This window comes from Hevea brasiliensis, chromosome 18 (genome assembly GCF_030052815.1).
Source record: "Hevea brasiliensis isolate MT/VB/25A 57/8 chromosome 18, ASM3005281v1, whole genome shotgun sequence".
Classification (NCBI taxonomy): Eukaryota; Viridiplantae; Streptophyta; class Magnoliopsida; order Malpighiales; family Euphorbiaceae; genus Hevea; species Hevea brasiliensis.
This window is the reverse complement of record NC_079510.1, coordinates 51,769,816-51,784,239: the sequence shown is the minus strand read 5'-3', so window position 1 is coordinate 51,784,239 and position 14,424 is coordinate 51,769,816. Positions and strand designations below refer to the sequence as shown.

Below are 14,424 nucleotides of genomic sequence, written 5' to 3'. Positions count from 1 at the left end.
GTGACATTGATATGATATTGTGTTTATGCATCAATTATGAAACTACTATGACTTTGAATATTGTGGAGTTCTTGCCATTTTGTAGCAAGACTTCACAATCATCCCTTGCTTACGGAGTTTATTTTTCATTCTTTACTCATGGTAGATGCTGCTTGAAGAGGCAGCAAGGCCTTATGAATTTGTCTCCTCGCCTCATTATCTTAAAACTAAAGAACGCGGTTCTGCTACTGGAAGACTGTTCGTCGAAGACAGGGAAATGATTCTGTTCCTAAAGCAGTGGACTCACAATAGTGCCGAATGCATATGCATTCAGCATTATTGAACTGCTTTCATTCCTACAAGAGCATATTCAAATTCAATCAAACCATTGAACTGCTGTTGCTTATCAAAAAAAAAACCATTGAACTGCTGTTTATCAATCTTATGATTAACTTCTGTTTACGGACGTTATGAAAATTCAACCTCAGGTTTATTTCTGGGTCTCTGATTCCTGCTACACATTCATATGTTTGTCTATCAGCAGAAAGAAATGCAGGAACCTGGCAAATAGAAGGCAAGGTAAAACACAATTACTTTTAACTTGCATTATTATATAATTAGTTTTTACTAATTTTTTAGAGTTGAATCTGAACATTCAAAGTTCATTTGTAGGATTATCAATTCTAGGTGCAAATAGATTCAAATGGAAATTCTACCATCAAGAATGTTATTCCTGGGGTCTATGGACCGGAGTCCAGGTTTTATTCGTGATTAACTTAATAGCACTTGTTACCATCTCTGCAGGTGGGTTCAATTTCATATCATCCGTTATAGAACTTTAAGCGGAAAGAAAATCACGTGAAGAAACAGTCTAACATACTGAAATTGCTCAGGGTTAGAAACACAACCAGGAAATTTGACTTATGTTCCCCTCAGAGATAATCCAACTGTACGAGCGATTGGCTTCCCTGATCGTACAGCCATTGGCTACTATATTCCTGATATGAATCCTGCATTTGTCAACAAACTATTTATCAATAGCCCTGAGAAGTAAGCAACTTAGCGTTAACCTTCAGTTTTAAGTTCTTTTGATTTCTTTTATTCCATGAAACAGGTTCAGGCAATATGGCTTGAGGGACAGATGCACAGATATGCATCCTGGATCTGATCAAACTTTCAAAGTAGGCATCAATGATCCAAAAAAGATTGTTCCTTTGCTTATGTTGACATGATCAGTGCACCAGCTTAAATGTGCTTTTCTGGTTATCTGTTTTCCTTAGTGAATTACACTTTTTAATGGTTTTCAGCCTTGACAGAAGGGAGGCACATAATAAAATACCTTCCATCAACATGGACAATTAAGTTTAATCTGGATTTACTAACCAGTGGAACTTACAAATTGAGACTGGCCATTGCATCAGCAACTCGTTCTTTTCCTAAGGTGAAGACTGCATAATATTCCGAGAATATATATCTCGCTTTCTTCATTCATGAATTTAGAAGTATCATGTTTACCCATTTACACTTCCTTGCAGGTATATGTCAATGATATGGATGCAGAACACAAGGTCTTCCAAGTGATGACTTTGGGGACAGATAATCATGTTTGTCAACATGGAATTTATGGATTCTATTAGCTATTTCAGCAAGAAAAGACCAAGGAAACAAAACACCTGGTCATTAGGTCAAAATTTCCTTTAGCAATTGGCAGTCTATCGAACTGCCAATGCTACTTCATTTCCAATTCCCTGCAAACTGCAATTAATTAATGAAACCCTTGAGCAATGAGCAAATTTCAAGATAATCTATAAATGATCTTAACAATGATGAGAGAAACTTGATTCAAACTTCAAGTAATTAAAGAGGTTATATATCATCTCCATCCGAGGACGTTCATACAAACCACTATCAACATTACCGACCAGAAATTGTTAAAAGCAAGCCATAATGATCACTAGGAAAAACAGGAAGCTTCAACATCATTACTTCTTTACTCACTTTCTTCTCCTTGATATGTGATAAACCTGGTATTGCTTCCATACCAATCATCTCAATTTTACTTATTCTGAAATCACGCAGATTGCATACAAATCGATCAAGTCGCTTTTGCAATGTTCGGTTCCCTGACAACATCCGATTGGACATGGTATCATACGTCCATCCATTGTCCCCTGGTCTTAACTCTGTCCACGCATCAACCCATCCATCAGGTAGAGGAAACTGACCATCTAACTCGTCATCCCAGTTCATGTCCCCTCCAAAAATCACATTTGGATTCTTCTTGAGAAAGTCGGTGGCCTCCGTCACCTGATCTACACGTTCCTTGCTGAACATCTGATCCCATGTTGGAGGTGCAGGGCAGGGACTTTCAAGATGGCTAGTGGCAACCACCAATGGCTTGTTAGGCTGAACCTCAAGCTCAACAAAGCAAAGCTGTCTCCCCATTACAGAATTGTTAAAAGGCCTAGAGTTGAAGGATTTTACTGGAAGTTTGCATAACTGTGGAAAAATATCAACATTAGACGAATAAATGCTGCTATAAAGTAATTGAGCTCGATCATCATATCACTGCAAAGCATGGCAATGGCAATTGACAGTGTAAAGCACCTTAAGTGGCAAGCAGATCAAAATAGTGATTAACACAGGGGGAGGGGAGGGGGGGTGTGTTGGTAATCGAAAATTAAAAAGAAAAAAAAATAGTGATATATCTAATGCATTTCCCTAGACAACTAGGCCAGGAGTAAATACATATCATTTTGAAGCCAGTATGATGGTTCTCACTCGATGTCAACTAAAAAGAGTAAATACATATCATTTTGAAGCCAGTATGATGGTTCTCACTCGATGTCAACTAAAAAGAGATTACAGTTTTGAATGCAAATGCCTGACAAGGAGAAACAGCTCATAAGTTACACAGTATTGGAAGAAGATTTAAACTTAGGAATTATAGTCCTGGCAGAATTAAGAGGTTTAAGAATTTTATTAGGTTTAGAATTTATTGTTTTATTATGTTTATTATTATTTCATATTTTAAGTTTGTTTAGAATTCTTGATTAGTATCGATTTAGTGTTTTATTGTTCCCTAATCCTACTAGTAGTAGCTAGGATTGCTAGTATATAAATAATTATGTCTAGGTATTTTATTATTAGACTTTTATTATGATACTTTTATTATTGAGAATTAATAAAGTTTAGAGAATTTGTTTCTCTTGATTTCCTTTGCTCTTCTTGTTCTACGTCAGTTTGGTATCAGTGCCTTTGAAGAACTCCAAGCTACCATTGTTCCTTTGAAATTTCCTTCCACCCACAATTAAAAATAAAAAAAATTAAAAAAAAAAGAGGATCATGAAGCTACTGCCTGTTTTTGAATCTTGAGAATTTGTTTCTCTTGATCCCTTTGTTGACCTTATTCTACACCAATAAGCTTCTTTCCACCCAAAAGCATAGATGCATACATGCATAAATTGGTGTAAGAGGTTACCTGCATGCAAAAGTATCGTCTTAAATATGCCATCTCATTTGCAACAGAGCATTGATATGCTTTCCACCAGCTGGACTGCCTAAATACGTCATATATATTTGGAGTAACCTCCTACAAGGCAAGGTAGCTGTAAGCAAGAGGGATATCAATGATAGGCTGAATCCAGTGCTCCATGTAAGGGAAAATTAAAACAAAGAAAAACCTGAAAACAAATCACATCTGGTGAATGCAGTTGAATAAGGTCACCAAGAGCTTTCATCCTCTCATTCAACTCCAGATCCTCACGAAACCAAACATTGTAGCTTAAAATCTTGATTGAACTCAAAATGGCAGATGAACTGATGTCCTCTGCCATACATAAAATGTTGTCAACAAAGGATGTCGAAAAGGCCATAGTGTTCAACAAAACATAAATCTTTTTTTTCCTCAAAAAATATCTGTTATCCATCACAGAACCATTGATTTCAAACACTTGTAACTGATAGAGAAAAAGAAACAAAGAAGCACATTTAAAACCAACTTTGCCATTAACAAAACAATTGAGCTAAAAAGATTTCATCTGGGACAGTCATTTGTAATTTTGTCAATACCAACTATATCACATGATCATTCCACTTTGAAAATTTTTGTGTTATCCAAAAAAACGAAAGAGCAAAAAACTCATTGGTTCAAATTTACCAGTAAAATTGGTGGCAGCAAGTTGAGACTGGGACTCAATTCCTTTTCCTTGCAATAGTTTCATCATTTGCTGCTTCAAAGTAGCCAAGGCTGATTCTTTCTCTTCATATCCAGTGTTGATCAAAGAAGAATCAATATTATCAATATGATCATCAAGTGGTGTTTCACTTCCAAAATTAGAACCATGAAAAGTTGTTGAAACTTTAGCTGCCATTTTTGGTTGAGTCTTGTTACGATCCTTTGAGTACCACTCTGGATATCCTGTCAGTTTGAAACAACTCTCCCTTTTATGCCCATCCATATTACAATAATCACAGTGCCCCTTTTCTTTTCGTGTCAACTCCCTGTCTCTTTTACTAGGAATTATATAAATACCAGCAGGTTTAACCATCGTTGAAACTGAACCTGCACTTTCAGAAAAGTCATTAAACACCTGCCTCTGTGACTCCACTTTCAGAATCATCGAATAAACTTCGTTTATGTTGGGAAGAGGATCAAGAAGAAGAATCTGATTTCTTGCTTGATCATAACCCTCGTTTAGGCCCATAAGAAACTGCATGATCTTATTGCGATTGAATAAATCCGAAATATACTTCGCTGTTCCACAAGTACAAGACGGAATTGGATCTATGGAGTTCAACTCATCCCACAGCTTCTTGAGTTTAGTATAGTAAACAGTGACAGACATGTTTTCTTGGGAAATTGAGGCAATTTGCCTTTGAATTTGATAGACCATTGGCGTTTTGCTCTCATCATATATAAGAGGTGCAGTAACGGGCACCATGCCAGGATGATCAGAGCTATGCAAACACAGTGGATCTTCATCAGAAAGACTCTGTCCATTTGAGCCTTGACCTGCAAAATTCCCCAGAGGTTCGCTATTGACTCTGCCAGTATCTTGATCTCGAGTTCTCATCAACTCTCGATCTCTGTTCCTCGCAGCTTCGCTATTGACTCTGCTAGTATCTTCATCTCGAGTTCTCACCAACTTTCGGTCTCTCTTCCTGGTATTGTTCACCTCTTCCATCCCTTATCAACAGATGCAAATCTAATATCACAAGAAATTGTTTCAATTATGGTTTTTTAGTTTGGGAATTTCTATTCTTCCTGCTCTGATACCATGTGGATTGGTGAAGCAAGCTTGAGGAAGAAAGAAAAAAGAGAACTGACTTTTGTTATCTGTTTACAGACTAAAGTCTACGCAGTCAACTTATATACATTGACTAGACCAATGAAAACATAAGTCGTGTCCTTACTCATTTGTTAACTAATAAAGCATAACTAACTTCCGCTAATTGCTAAAATGTCATCTCTACTAATGTATTGGAAACTTTTTCATTACTAAGTCTCAAATTCGAGTTCTAATCAAACTAATTGTAAACAAAAACGATCTCATCTGCAATTGCAAGAAACACATGTGACCTGAAGGAACTTGAAAATCTCCAAATTCTAATTCACCATTTACAACGGTCACAGCTTTGTTTGATGCCCCAAACCCTTGAAAGCCACCCAATTTAACACAATCCCGAGCACCCCCCCCATCTGCAAAAATTAGAAACCATTCAATAAGGAAATGATAACTATTTTAGAATAATTAAAAAAGGAAAACTACTAACCCTTCACATCAACTGTTTTATTGGAGACTTTAACTCCTCGAAAGCTGCTCGATTCAACTGTGCTAGTGCCATAGATTTCACAGATGGTGTTCTTGTATAGGTGCAAGAAAGTGCAGGCTTTGTAGGAACATTTTGGGGTGTCCTGACGAGAAGCTGGTGGAGAAGAGGAAGAAGGAAGAGGAGAAGCAAGTGATAGGCAGATTTCATAAGTGGGATAAGGAGTTGATGAAAGCACATTACTTGCAGGTCGAAGACTGCAGTCTGAAAGAACAAGAGCTATGAAGCGAAGAGATGAGACTGTGAGTGGAAAAAGGTTGAATTGCCCAACAAGACTGACTTCCATCCACCGCTTTGGACTTTCAAGTTCAAACCTCAAGTATTTTCTTTATATAAAAAAATCAATAAAATACAATTTAGTCCGATTTGGCAAAACCCACGTGGGTTAATTCAGTATAGACAATTTTAGTGATTTCATTTACTTTTTATCTAATTTATTATTATTAATAATAAAAATATCAAATTATCTTTAATTTTATATATTTTTGTTAATTTAAACAATTTAATCCTAAATTTTTTTATTATAAATAAAATAATTTAAACTGACTATTTTTTATATAAAATTTAAGTAAAGAGACTATTTCATTTATAATACAAAATTTTAAAAATTAAACCATTTCAATTATAAAATATAAAGTTAAAAGTATTTTATTTATTTTTATTATTATTAACGGTTAGTTAAATGAAAAATTAGATGTAAAAATTAGACTATAGATTTTGTCATATCTTATAGACTTAATTATCTTTTACTCTAAAAAATAGTTCTCACAAAATAATTAATTTTAATCTAGAAAAATTATAATTTCAAAAAAAAATTATAACAAACAATGATCAGTAACAAGTAATTGATAATCACAAAAAATAAAATAAAATAAAATAAAATAATGGCAAAAATCATATAAATTCCTATAAAAAGTGATTTTTTTTTAATTTATAAAAAAGTAATTTAGTAAATAAATGCTATTGTTAAATATTATTTTTATTTAAAAGTGTGATATGAATTGGTATGAATTATTTTATGTGTGCCACACTGAGACCTATTTAGGCTCGATAATATGTTCTCTCAATGGCCTGGATTAAATCAAGGGTAACAAAATCATTTACACACAAAAAGCTTCTTTTTGTTTCAATTAAAAAAAAAATTAAAAACATATTTTCTTGATAGGTGGTTAATGAAAAAGTTGTTATTTTGTTTTTATTATAATGTGTTTGGAAATTTACCTTGTACACTTAAACTCTGCTCATCTGGGTAATGTTAAGCATTTTAGGATTTATGACATGTACTTTATACCCTTGTTTTTTTTTTTTTTTTTCCCCAAGTAAGGAGGGAGATTGAAATGATGGCATTGAATCTAAATATACAAGTAAATAGCTGCTGTGGTTTTTAGATTTAAGGAGATCTTGTCCAAAATGAAGAGTTAAAGAGGCTGTGAGGTTTTGGGATGGCATCTGACTGGGGGATTAAAAAAGCTGTCGGAGGTAGGCCCCATTATGTAATCCAGCGCCCCCATCATCCCATGATCGGCGTTGATGTCTCTATTAGTGGTACCTCGTTCAGTGTTTCGGTGCACGAAGCTTGATATAAAGCTGGGCCCGTCGTTCTCTCAGGTGACAGAGGAGGCAGCGACATAGAGCTATTAGAGTGCTTTCCTTGGCTTCTAGGTTTTTATATTTCTAAAACTCTATTGTTGGATTTGATTGGGACGATGATATGTATTTATGAGAGGCTCTTGTTTTATTATGCTGAGATCAGGGTGGTGATAAGTTTGGTCTATAAGAGGTTCTGCTCTTGCTTTCTGATGACTCTCTGCAGCGAAACTCCGTCGAGTTGTTTCGTGGGTTTGAGTCTTTTATTTGAGTTTCTGGATTTAGTCTGTTGTTTGTTGGACTTGGCCGTTGACCCACCTCTTGTATTCTTCAAATATTAATGAAATTTCAAATTTCATTTAAAAAAAAAAAAGGGAACTAAGCTAGATCAGACTATATTATAACCTTGTTAATGCTTGTGGGATCTATTACTAATTTGGTTATGAGATTGACAAATGCAATGCTTTTGAGATTATGATTCGCTCTCTTTTGAATTGACATTTGCTTAGCAAGTTCTTGTTCCCTTGGTACCATCTCCTCACAAAGGAACTGAAAATCCTCTTTCTCGGCCATTTAAAAAAATACCTAAAAAATGTGTAACTAATCAATACTTTTTTAAAAAAAATAGTTTATTTAAAGATAAACAATGGCTTACTTTACCCGTTTATTTTGTTTAAAAGACTATAAACCATGTTTTACTGTACACGTTTATTCTGTTTATCAGAAGAACTCAACCCAAAATCTCACTAGAATTAAAGTTTATTGTTGATAATGGTATATTTTTTAAAGCTACCAACTTCTTCATGTCCATAATTAGGGTGGGGGCCTCCCTTTATTCCTTTATGTTGTCGCATGTGTTAGGCAAAATACATGCACAGTAGAACCCATGCAAATCTACTTCTCAACTAAAACACAGCAGAACCCCCAGAGAGTTGCCACTGCCTGGTGTCAAACTTGCAGCAAAGAAATAAGCTGAACTTTGCACAACACTAGTTAATCATCAATGAAATGAACACTTAATAATAATAATAATAACAACAACAATATAATTCAAAAAATTGTTTTATTTTCGCACCTCAACACCAGGTTGCAAAAGGAATGTGTAACAAAATAGAGAAAATAACAGCCAAGAAAGTACTTAAACCCTTATTGATTGCAATTATTCTACTGCTTTTGAAGCTGATGACCCTTAAACTATGTGCTGCACTGCTTGTTACAGTTGTGTTTGTCACTGTTCTTGTTTTATTGCTTATTTTCTTACTGTATCAAAAAAAAATGAGACCTTTGTTAGTTAAAAAAGAATAACCAAGATGCACTTTCCATCTTTTTCACTTTCCATCTTTTGACAGCTATGCAAATAAAAAAGCTTAAGTGTGATACATTGGTCAAACTAGCATACACTCTTACCTTCCAGGAAATGTACAGCTGCCATGACCTGCAAATATTACCAACAAAGAGAAAAATGGGCATCAGATTTAAAATATAACTTTGTACTTGTTAGCAGCATAGAAGGCAATAATGGAAGTTAGCTGCAAGAATTTATAGAACAGAGTTATTTTCTAAGGCAATCTTATACTTTAACATGACCTAATGGCACCGTCCTCGCTCAATGGGGCTCCGCTTGAACTAGGCTCCAAATAGAAAACATATTTTTCTTACTTGAACCAGAACATGTTTATTCTATGCCCCTTTCAAGACTCCAATAGCTCAATAAGCCATGTGCCTTTGTCAGGTAGGAATCACACACCATCCGCTATCGAAGTCATCTTTGTCCTTGTAAGTATCGCATACCCTGAGGATGATTGGAGGGTGCCACTATTCCCTTTAGTGGTGTAGGATTGGGCAATTGGAACCTTTTAGATTTTTAACCTTATCACTCTCAAGGCATCTTTGAACAGTTTAAGAGGCTTAAGGCACTGCAATAGTTGAGCAGAAAAAAAAAAAAAAAGCAAACTATCTGAAATAACAATATTTCCTTTCCCAAGTAACGTATGTCCTGCTTTTGAACTCACAGCCAAAATGAATGCAAAATTAGCACCTAAAAGCTCCAATTTTGCTTCCATAACAATCACATCAAAATCCATCCCTTTCCAAAACTTGCTATTAATTACAGATGCAAGAACTCCATAACCATGTCCTCAATTTCATTAAAATAAAATGGCAGATAAACCCTATGCTTTTCATTAAAAAACCCAAGAAAAGAAAAAAGAACAAAGAATTTTTCATTAAAAAAACCCAAGAAAAGAAAAAAGAATAAACAAATTTTCATTAAAAAAACCCAAGAAAAGAAAAAAGAATAAACAATCTTACTTGGGTCAGTAGTGGTGATCATGGCCACACCCTTGAAATCACAAGACCCAGGAGCCTTCCCTTCCTTCTGGTAATAGCTATCAAATGCATAAGAAGCATGGTTCTTCACATTATTGGGCTGGTAACAACCCTCCCCTGGTTGTATTTCACTGCAATTACTCCTTCCTGGTCCACATGCCCAATCCAAAGCTGCCTGCAGTGTCCTTGAATCAACACCATCCATTGCAATACAATACGTTTGGTTCGTTGTATCATTAGCCAAAAAAGTCCCACTTCCATAAACATGAAGCAAATAGACTGGTGTGGAATTCCCATAGAACAATCCCCAATTTGCTTCTGATACTGGCGGTGACCTCAAGTCCTCATTGAACAATTCATACATATACACACTGGAAGTGACTTCTGGATGAAAAGGAGTCCCACTACGATCAAGAACATGCTTAATCAAATTAGAATTATAGGCGTCTGCATTGTCAATGGTAGCGTAAGGCTCTTTTGAATCACCCTTTGAAGGCCATCCAGTTTCAGTGACAAGAACCATAACATCAGTAATATTCAGATTCTTCATAGAAAAATATGCAGCATCAATCATCGCATCAAGCACATTAGTGTAATGCAACAAAGTATTAGGATCCACCATTTCTTTAGATGGTGTCAAGGGCTTGAACAGAGAATTATCAAGGGGTACCACTCCTTTGTTTTGCATAAAAACATAGTAAGGGTAAAGATTCATCATCAACGGAGACCCAGTTTTTGACAAAAATTGAAGCAAAGGAAGTATAACCGAGCTCCAACTCTGGTTAAAGAAAGACTGTGATGGTGGAAATGGATCAAGAATTATAGAAGCTGCATGTGGAGTTGAAATCTTGATCTGGGTATGCAAATTTGAAGCAACTAAAGCACTATAGAGTGACTCTATAGCAGGCATAAGCAGAGGAGCTGAAGAGGGCACAGTTGTCAACACCTCGTCTCCTACAGCAATTGCAGTGATTAGAGTTTCTGGATAGTATGCAACAACATTGCGACCAATCCAGGAGGCTGCGGTGGTATTGGAGGAGCCAATAGCAATAAGCTGATTATTGGGGACGCTAATTATGACACGGATCTTGGTTTTAGCCAAGGCTTTGAGGATATCAGGGTCTGCATCATATAAGCGGACATGGGTGATCTTTTGAACTCGCAGAAACGAAACAAGGTCTGTTGCTGACAAGATATTGGAAACGTCTGTGCCTATGTTAAAACCCACAAACGGTTCGCTGTCTTGGTCTTGCTTTTGCTGCTTGATTTGTGCCAGTGCTAGTGGAAGTGATTTAGCTGCAAATTTGTTCAAGAAGAGATCAAATGAGAAAAGGGTTGCGGTTGGTTTCTTGATATAATGAGTTCAAAAGTAGCATACCTTGTGAAAATCTAAGAAGTGCAGCGGAGAAGACAAAGATAATGGCGATGACGAGGAAACTGAACTTAGAGTTTGCCATTATTGAAGAGGAGCTTGAGCTTTACTTCTTCACCATCTGGTTCTGGTTCAGCTACAGATTCTTGCATTATCTTCTGGGATTATTTAAAAGAAAAAAAATCTTTTTTCTTGAATTGAATTCTCGGTGGGTTTGAATATTTGATTTGGGTTTTGCTTGTTCACTCAATAGATCTGCAGCGTGAAGAAGCAAGAATCCGTGAATCCAAAGTAGTAGCTGTAAGTGTGATTTGTGGTTTCTCCTTAGCCGTTTCCCTTTGAGGATGTAAATGCCGCTGGGCATGTAAATTATCGAAAGTGACCTTGTGGACCGACAAGCGCTTACGTTTGAGTTCCAAGTGGTCTCCATGTTTATGGTAACTTCACTAGATTGACATGGCTTCTTCGGGACCTTTTATATATTTCTTCGAGTCACAGCCTGGCATTTCCACAGGGAGAAGTAAACGCTGCAGTTTAATTACTAGTTTTTTTTTATTTTTCCCAGTTTGATCATTTTGGTTTTCTTTTTTTTTTCCCCTTAAAAGTCTTTTTGGTTTGAATTCTTTTTCATTGTTTTTCCAATTAAATACTTTAATTTAATGGTATTTAAAATAAAATTCTAATTACATTTTAATAAAAATTATAAATATTATTAAATTAAAACTCATTAATCTCAAAATCAAATTCTAATCAATAATTTAAGAAATATAAAAAATACATTCATTACCAATAAAATTACTAATTAAATCATAGTTATTAAACTTATATCAAATTAACTGGTTGGATAAGTAAATTAATAAATTGATCTCTAAGTTGGTCTAAATTTATAATTGAGTCAGATAAAAAAGTAATCCGACGTGATTTGATCAACTCAGTAATTATACCAGCAACCCAATTAACTCATTCAATTTAAATATTTAAAAGGATTTTTTTTAATATTGATATAGAAAATTAAATTTAAAATCTCAAAAAAATTTTAAAATCAAAATCAATTGAATTAACTCAGTAGTTATATATTTTTTTTATTTAATATATTTATTTTTTAACATATACTTATATTTTATAAATATTAAAAAGAGAATTATACCTTTATAAAATTTGTTATGAATTATATTACTAGAAATTTTTACATAAAATTTAAAAATATAATTAAAATTTATTAAATATAACTTAATAAATATTAAAAATTTTATTTAAATAATTAAAATTTAATTAATTATGATTATTTATTTATATTAATAAGTATTATATTTAATCAACTTTTAATTAATTTATATATATTAAATTAATTTTTAAAGACTCACTAATTAAATTATTGATTTATTTACTCAATTTTTTTATCAGGTCAACCTCCAGACCGAGTTTAATAACGCTGAATTGAACTTTACCTCTCGAACTTTTATCAATCAGCCATAAGCATTATCTCCCAGTCCCTCCATAAGATTTGAGGTTCTAATTTGTAAGGAAAGAACGAACACAAATGGCAGATGAGAGAATTAAGCAGAGCCAAAAGAATGTTAAAAAGCAATAGCACAGACACTGTGATCTCCAGCATATCAAACAAAAGAGACGGGGACAGGGTAGCCCAGGTACCATAATCGCCAGACTGGTTCACGAGCACAATAGAAACAAAAAAAACAACTGCACCCATTCACATGTGGGTCACCAAAACAGAAGAAAAATAAGATGGTTAATGATCTATTTGAATTTGAATTGTCTTAGTTTGAGAGATTTTACATATTTTTAATTTTAATTAATCTTTATTAACTCGGTTTAGACCGATTTGGATTACAAGCTAAATAAATCAAGTTTTGTGCCAAACCGTACCCATGACTAAATGGACTGCTCATTGGGAAACAACCATTAAAGTGCCTCTTTTGATCGCTTGAGACGATGAAAAAGATGATTTACACCCGGCAAACATGAGATTCCCAAAAAATTTGCAAATTGGAATCCTAGGAGATCTCATTTTGATTTTTCTTGTCTATGCACAGCTTCTTCCTTTTTTTCTAAATAAAAATGCTATTTTAAATGTTATTAAAAAAAATTATTTAAAAAAAATTATTTTATTATTTTAATATTTTTATAATTAAAATTTATTAAATTTAATTTTTAATTATATTTTAATATTTTCTAATTAATATATTAAAAAAATAATTTTTTCATCAGTAATTTAAATGGAAATACGAAACAGGCGTGTAATTTGGCAGTGATAATGGAAACACCATAATGGAGTTAACAATTAGTAATGGGTCTTCAGAATCTAAGGGTTTTGGAGTATTAGTAAAAGCAAAATGAAAAATCACTTGCCTTTCTAATATTTCAAGCCAAGATGTAATATTCTAAGCAAAAATTATGGAGTTCATGACGAATAAATTAAAAAACATATTGTACTTCTATATTGTGAATAAAATATTAGAATATATAATGGAGTTTTAACAAATCCTATAGTTGCTCAACTACCTATAAAGCCAAATTTGTTCAGGCCTAAAACAATTGTAAAGAAAGCCAATATGCCTTTTTTTTTTTTTTCTTTTCAATGTATAGACAAAGGGAAAGGTGTATTTATAGCATTTTAAGGGGCATGTGCTTCTTGGGTTAAATCATTTCTTGCAAATGGGATGTTGGAATCCTAAGAGAAATCATTCAATTTCTCTTTTTAAAATCACATCATGTCTATATATATACACTAAGAGCTTGATAGGAAAGAAACACAGCACAAGCACGACAATGGCAGAATAGCTGAATAGGCCATTTCAATTTCAATCACCTCTGAGAATTACTCAAGTTGACCTATAGGTTATAGCTTCTTTTTTTTTTTTTAATGTATCTTTAATGAATTCATTAGTATTTGGTTGAGTATAATTAAATGCAATCAAATAAAAACCGAGTAAACTGTTAATAAAAAAATAAGAAATTATTTTTTTTTTACCGATGTTCTTCAAATGTACATTCATAATTGTTTTAAACAAGTCCATGGTAAAAAATGATCATCAAATCCTTGGATCTTCAGATTCCTAATCTTCTGGGGTGTCCATATAATATAAACTAATAAATTGAAACCCAGGGAAATTCATGATCACCCCATTGCCTAACAGGAGTATGTTTTTTCCTCCCTTTCTTCTTTGATGATAGAGCATACTTTTCCCTTTCATAGTTTTGAGTGGATTTCTTTCAGGTATAAATGGAGCCAATTTCAAGAACAGGCAAGATGATTGGAAAAGAAACCAACCATTACACATACAATTCTCGTGATTTTAAAAGCG

General features: G+C 33.9%; 2 protein-coding genes across 4 annotated transcripts; both read right to left on the bottom strand.

Annotated features, from left to right (window-relative positions):
* Positions 1-1,791: 1,791 nt before the first annotated feature.
* Positions 1,792-6,109, bottom strand: LOC110670593 (uncharacterized). 3 transcript variants are annotated; one of them, XM_058141247.1, is made up of 5 exons: positions 5,755-6,109; positions 5,597-5,680; positions 3,663-3,808; positions 3,461-3,571; positions 1,792-2,478 (listed from the first exon to the last, which is right to left on the bottom strand). In XM_058141247.1, the coding sequence occupies exons 1-5, from the start codon at positions 6,095-6,097 to the stop codon at positions 1,894-1,896; spliced, it is 1,269 nt and encodes a 422-aa protein (XP_057997230.1). In that variant the 5' UTR covers positions 6,098-6,109; the 3' UTR covers positions 1,792-1,893. The 3 variants fall into 3 exon arrangements, with proteins under 3 accessions (XP_057997230.1, XP_057997229.1, XP_057997228.1); XM_058141246.1 differs by lacking the exon at positions 5,755-6,109 and adding an exon at positions 4,139-5,186 and having other exon boundaries at positions 5,561-5,680; XM_058141245.1 differs by lacking the exons at positions 5,597-5,680; positions 5,755-6,109 and adding an exon at positions 4,139-5,554.
* A 2,282-nt stretch (positions 6,110-8,391) lies between these two features.
* LOC110670594 (glucan endo-1,3-beta-glucosidase 1) lies at positions 8,392-11,449 on the bottom strand. Its single transcript, XM_021832694.2, has 4 exons — positions 11,105-11,449; positions 9,709-11,022; positions 8,806-8,833; positions 8,392-8,658 (listed from the first exon to the last, which is right to left on the bottom strand). The coding sequence occupies exons 1-4, from the start codon at positions 11,181-11,183 to the stop codon at positions 8,475-8,477; spliced, it is 1,605 nt and encodes a 534-aa protein (XP_021688386.2). The 5' UTR covers positions 11,184-11,449; the 3' UTR covers positions 8,392-8,474.
* Between the last annotated feature and the right edge of the window lie 2,975 nt (positions 11,450-14,424).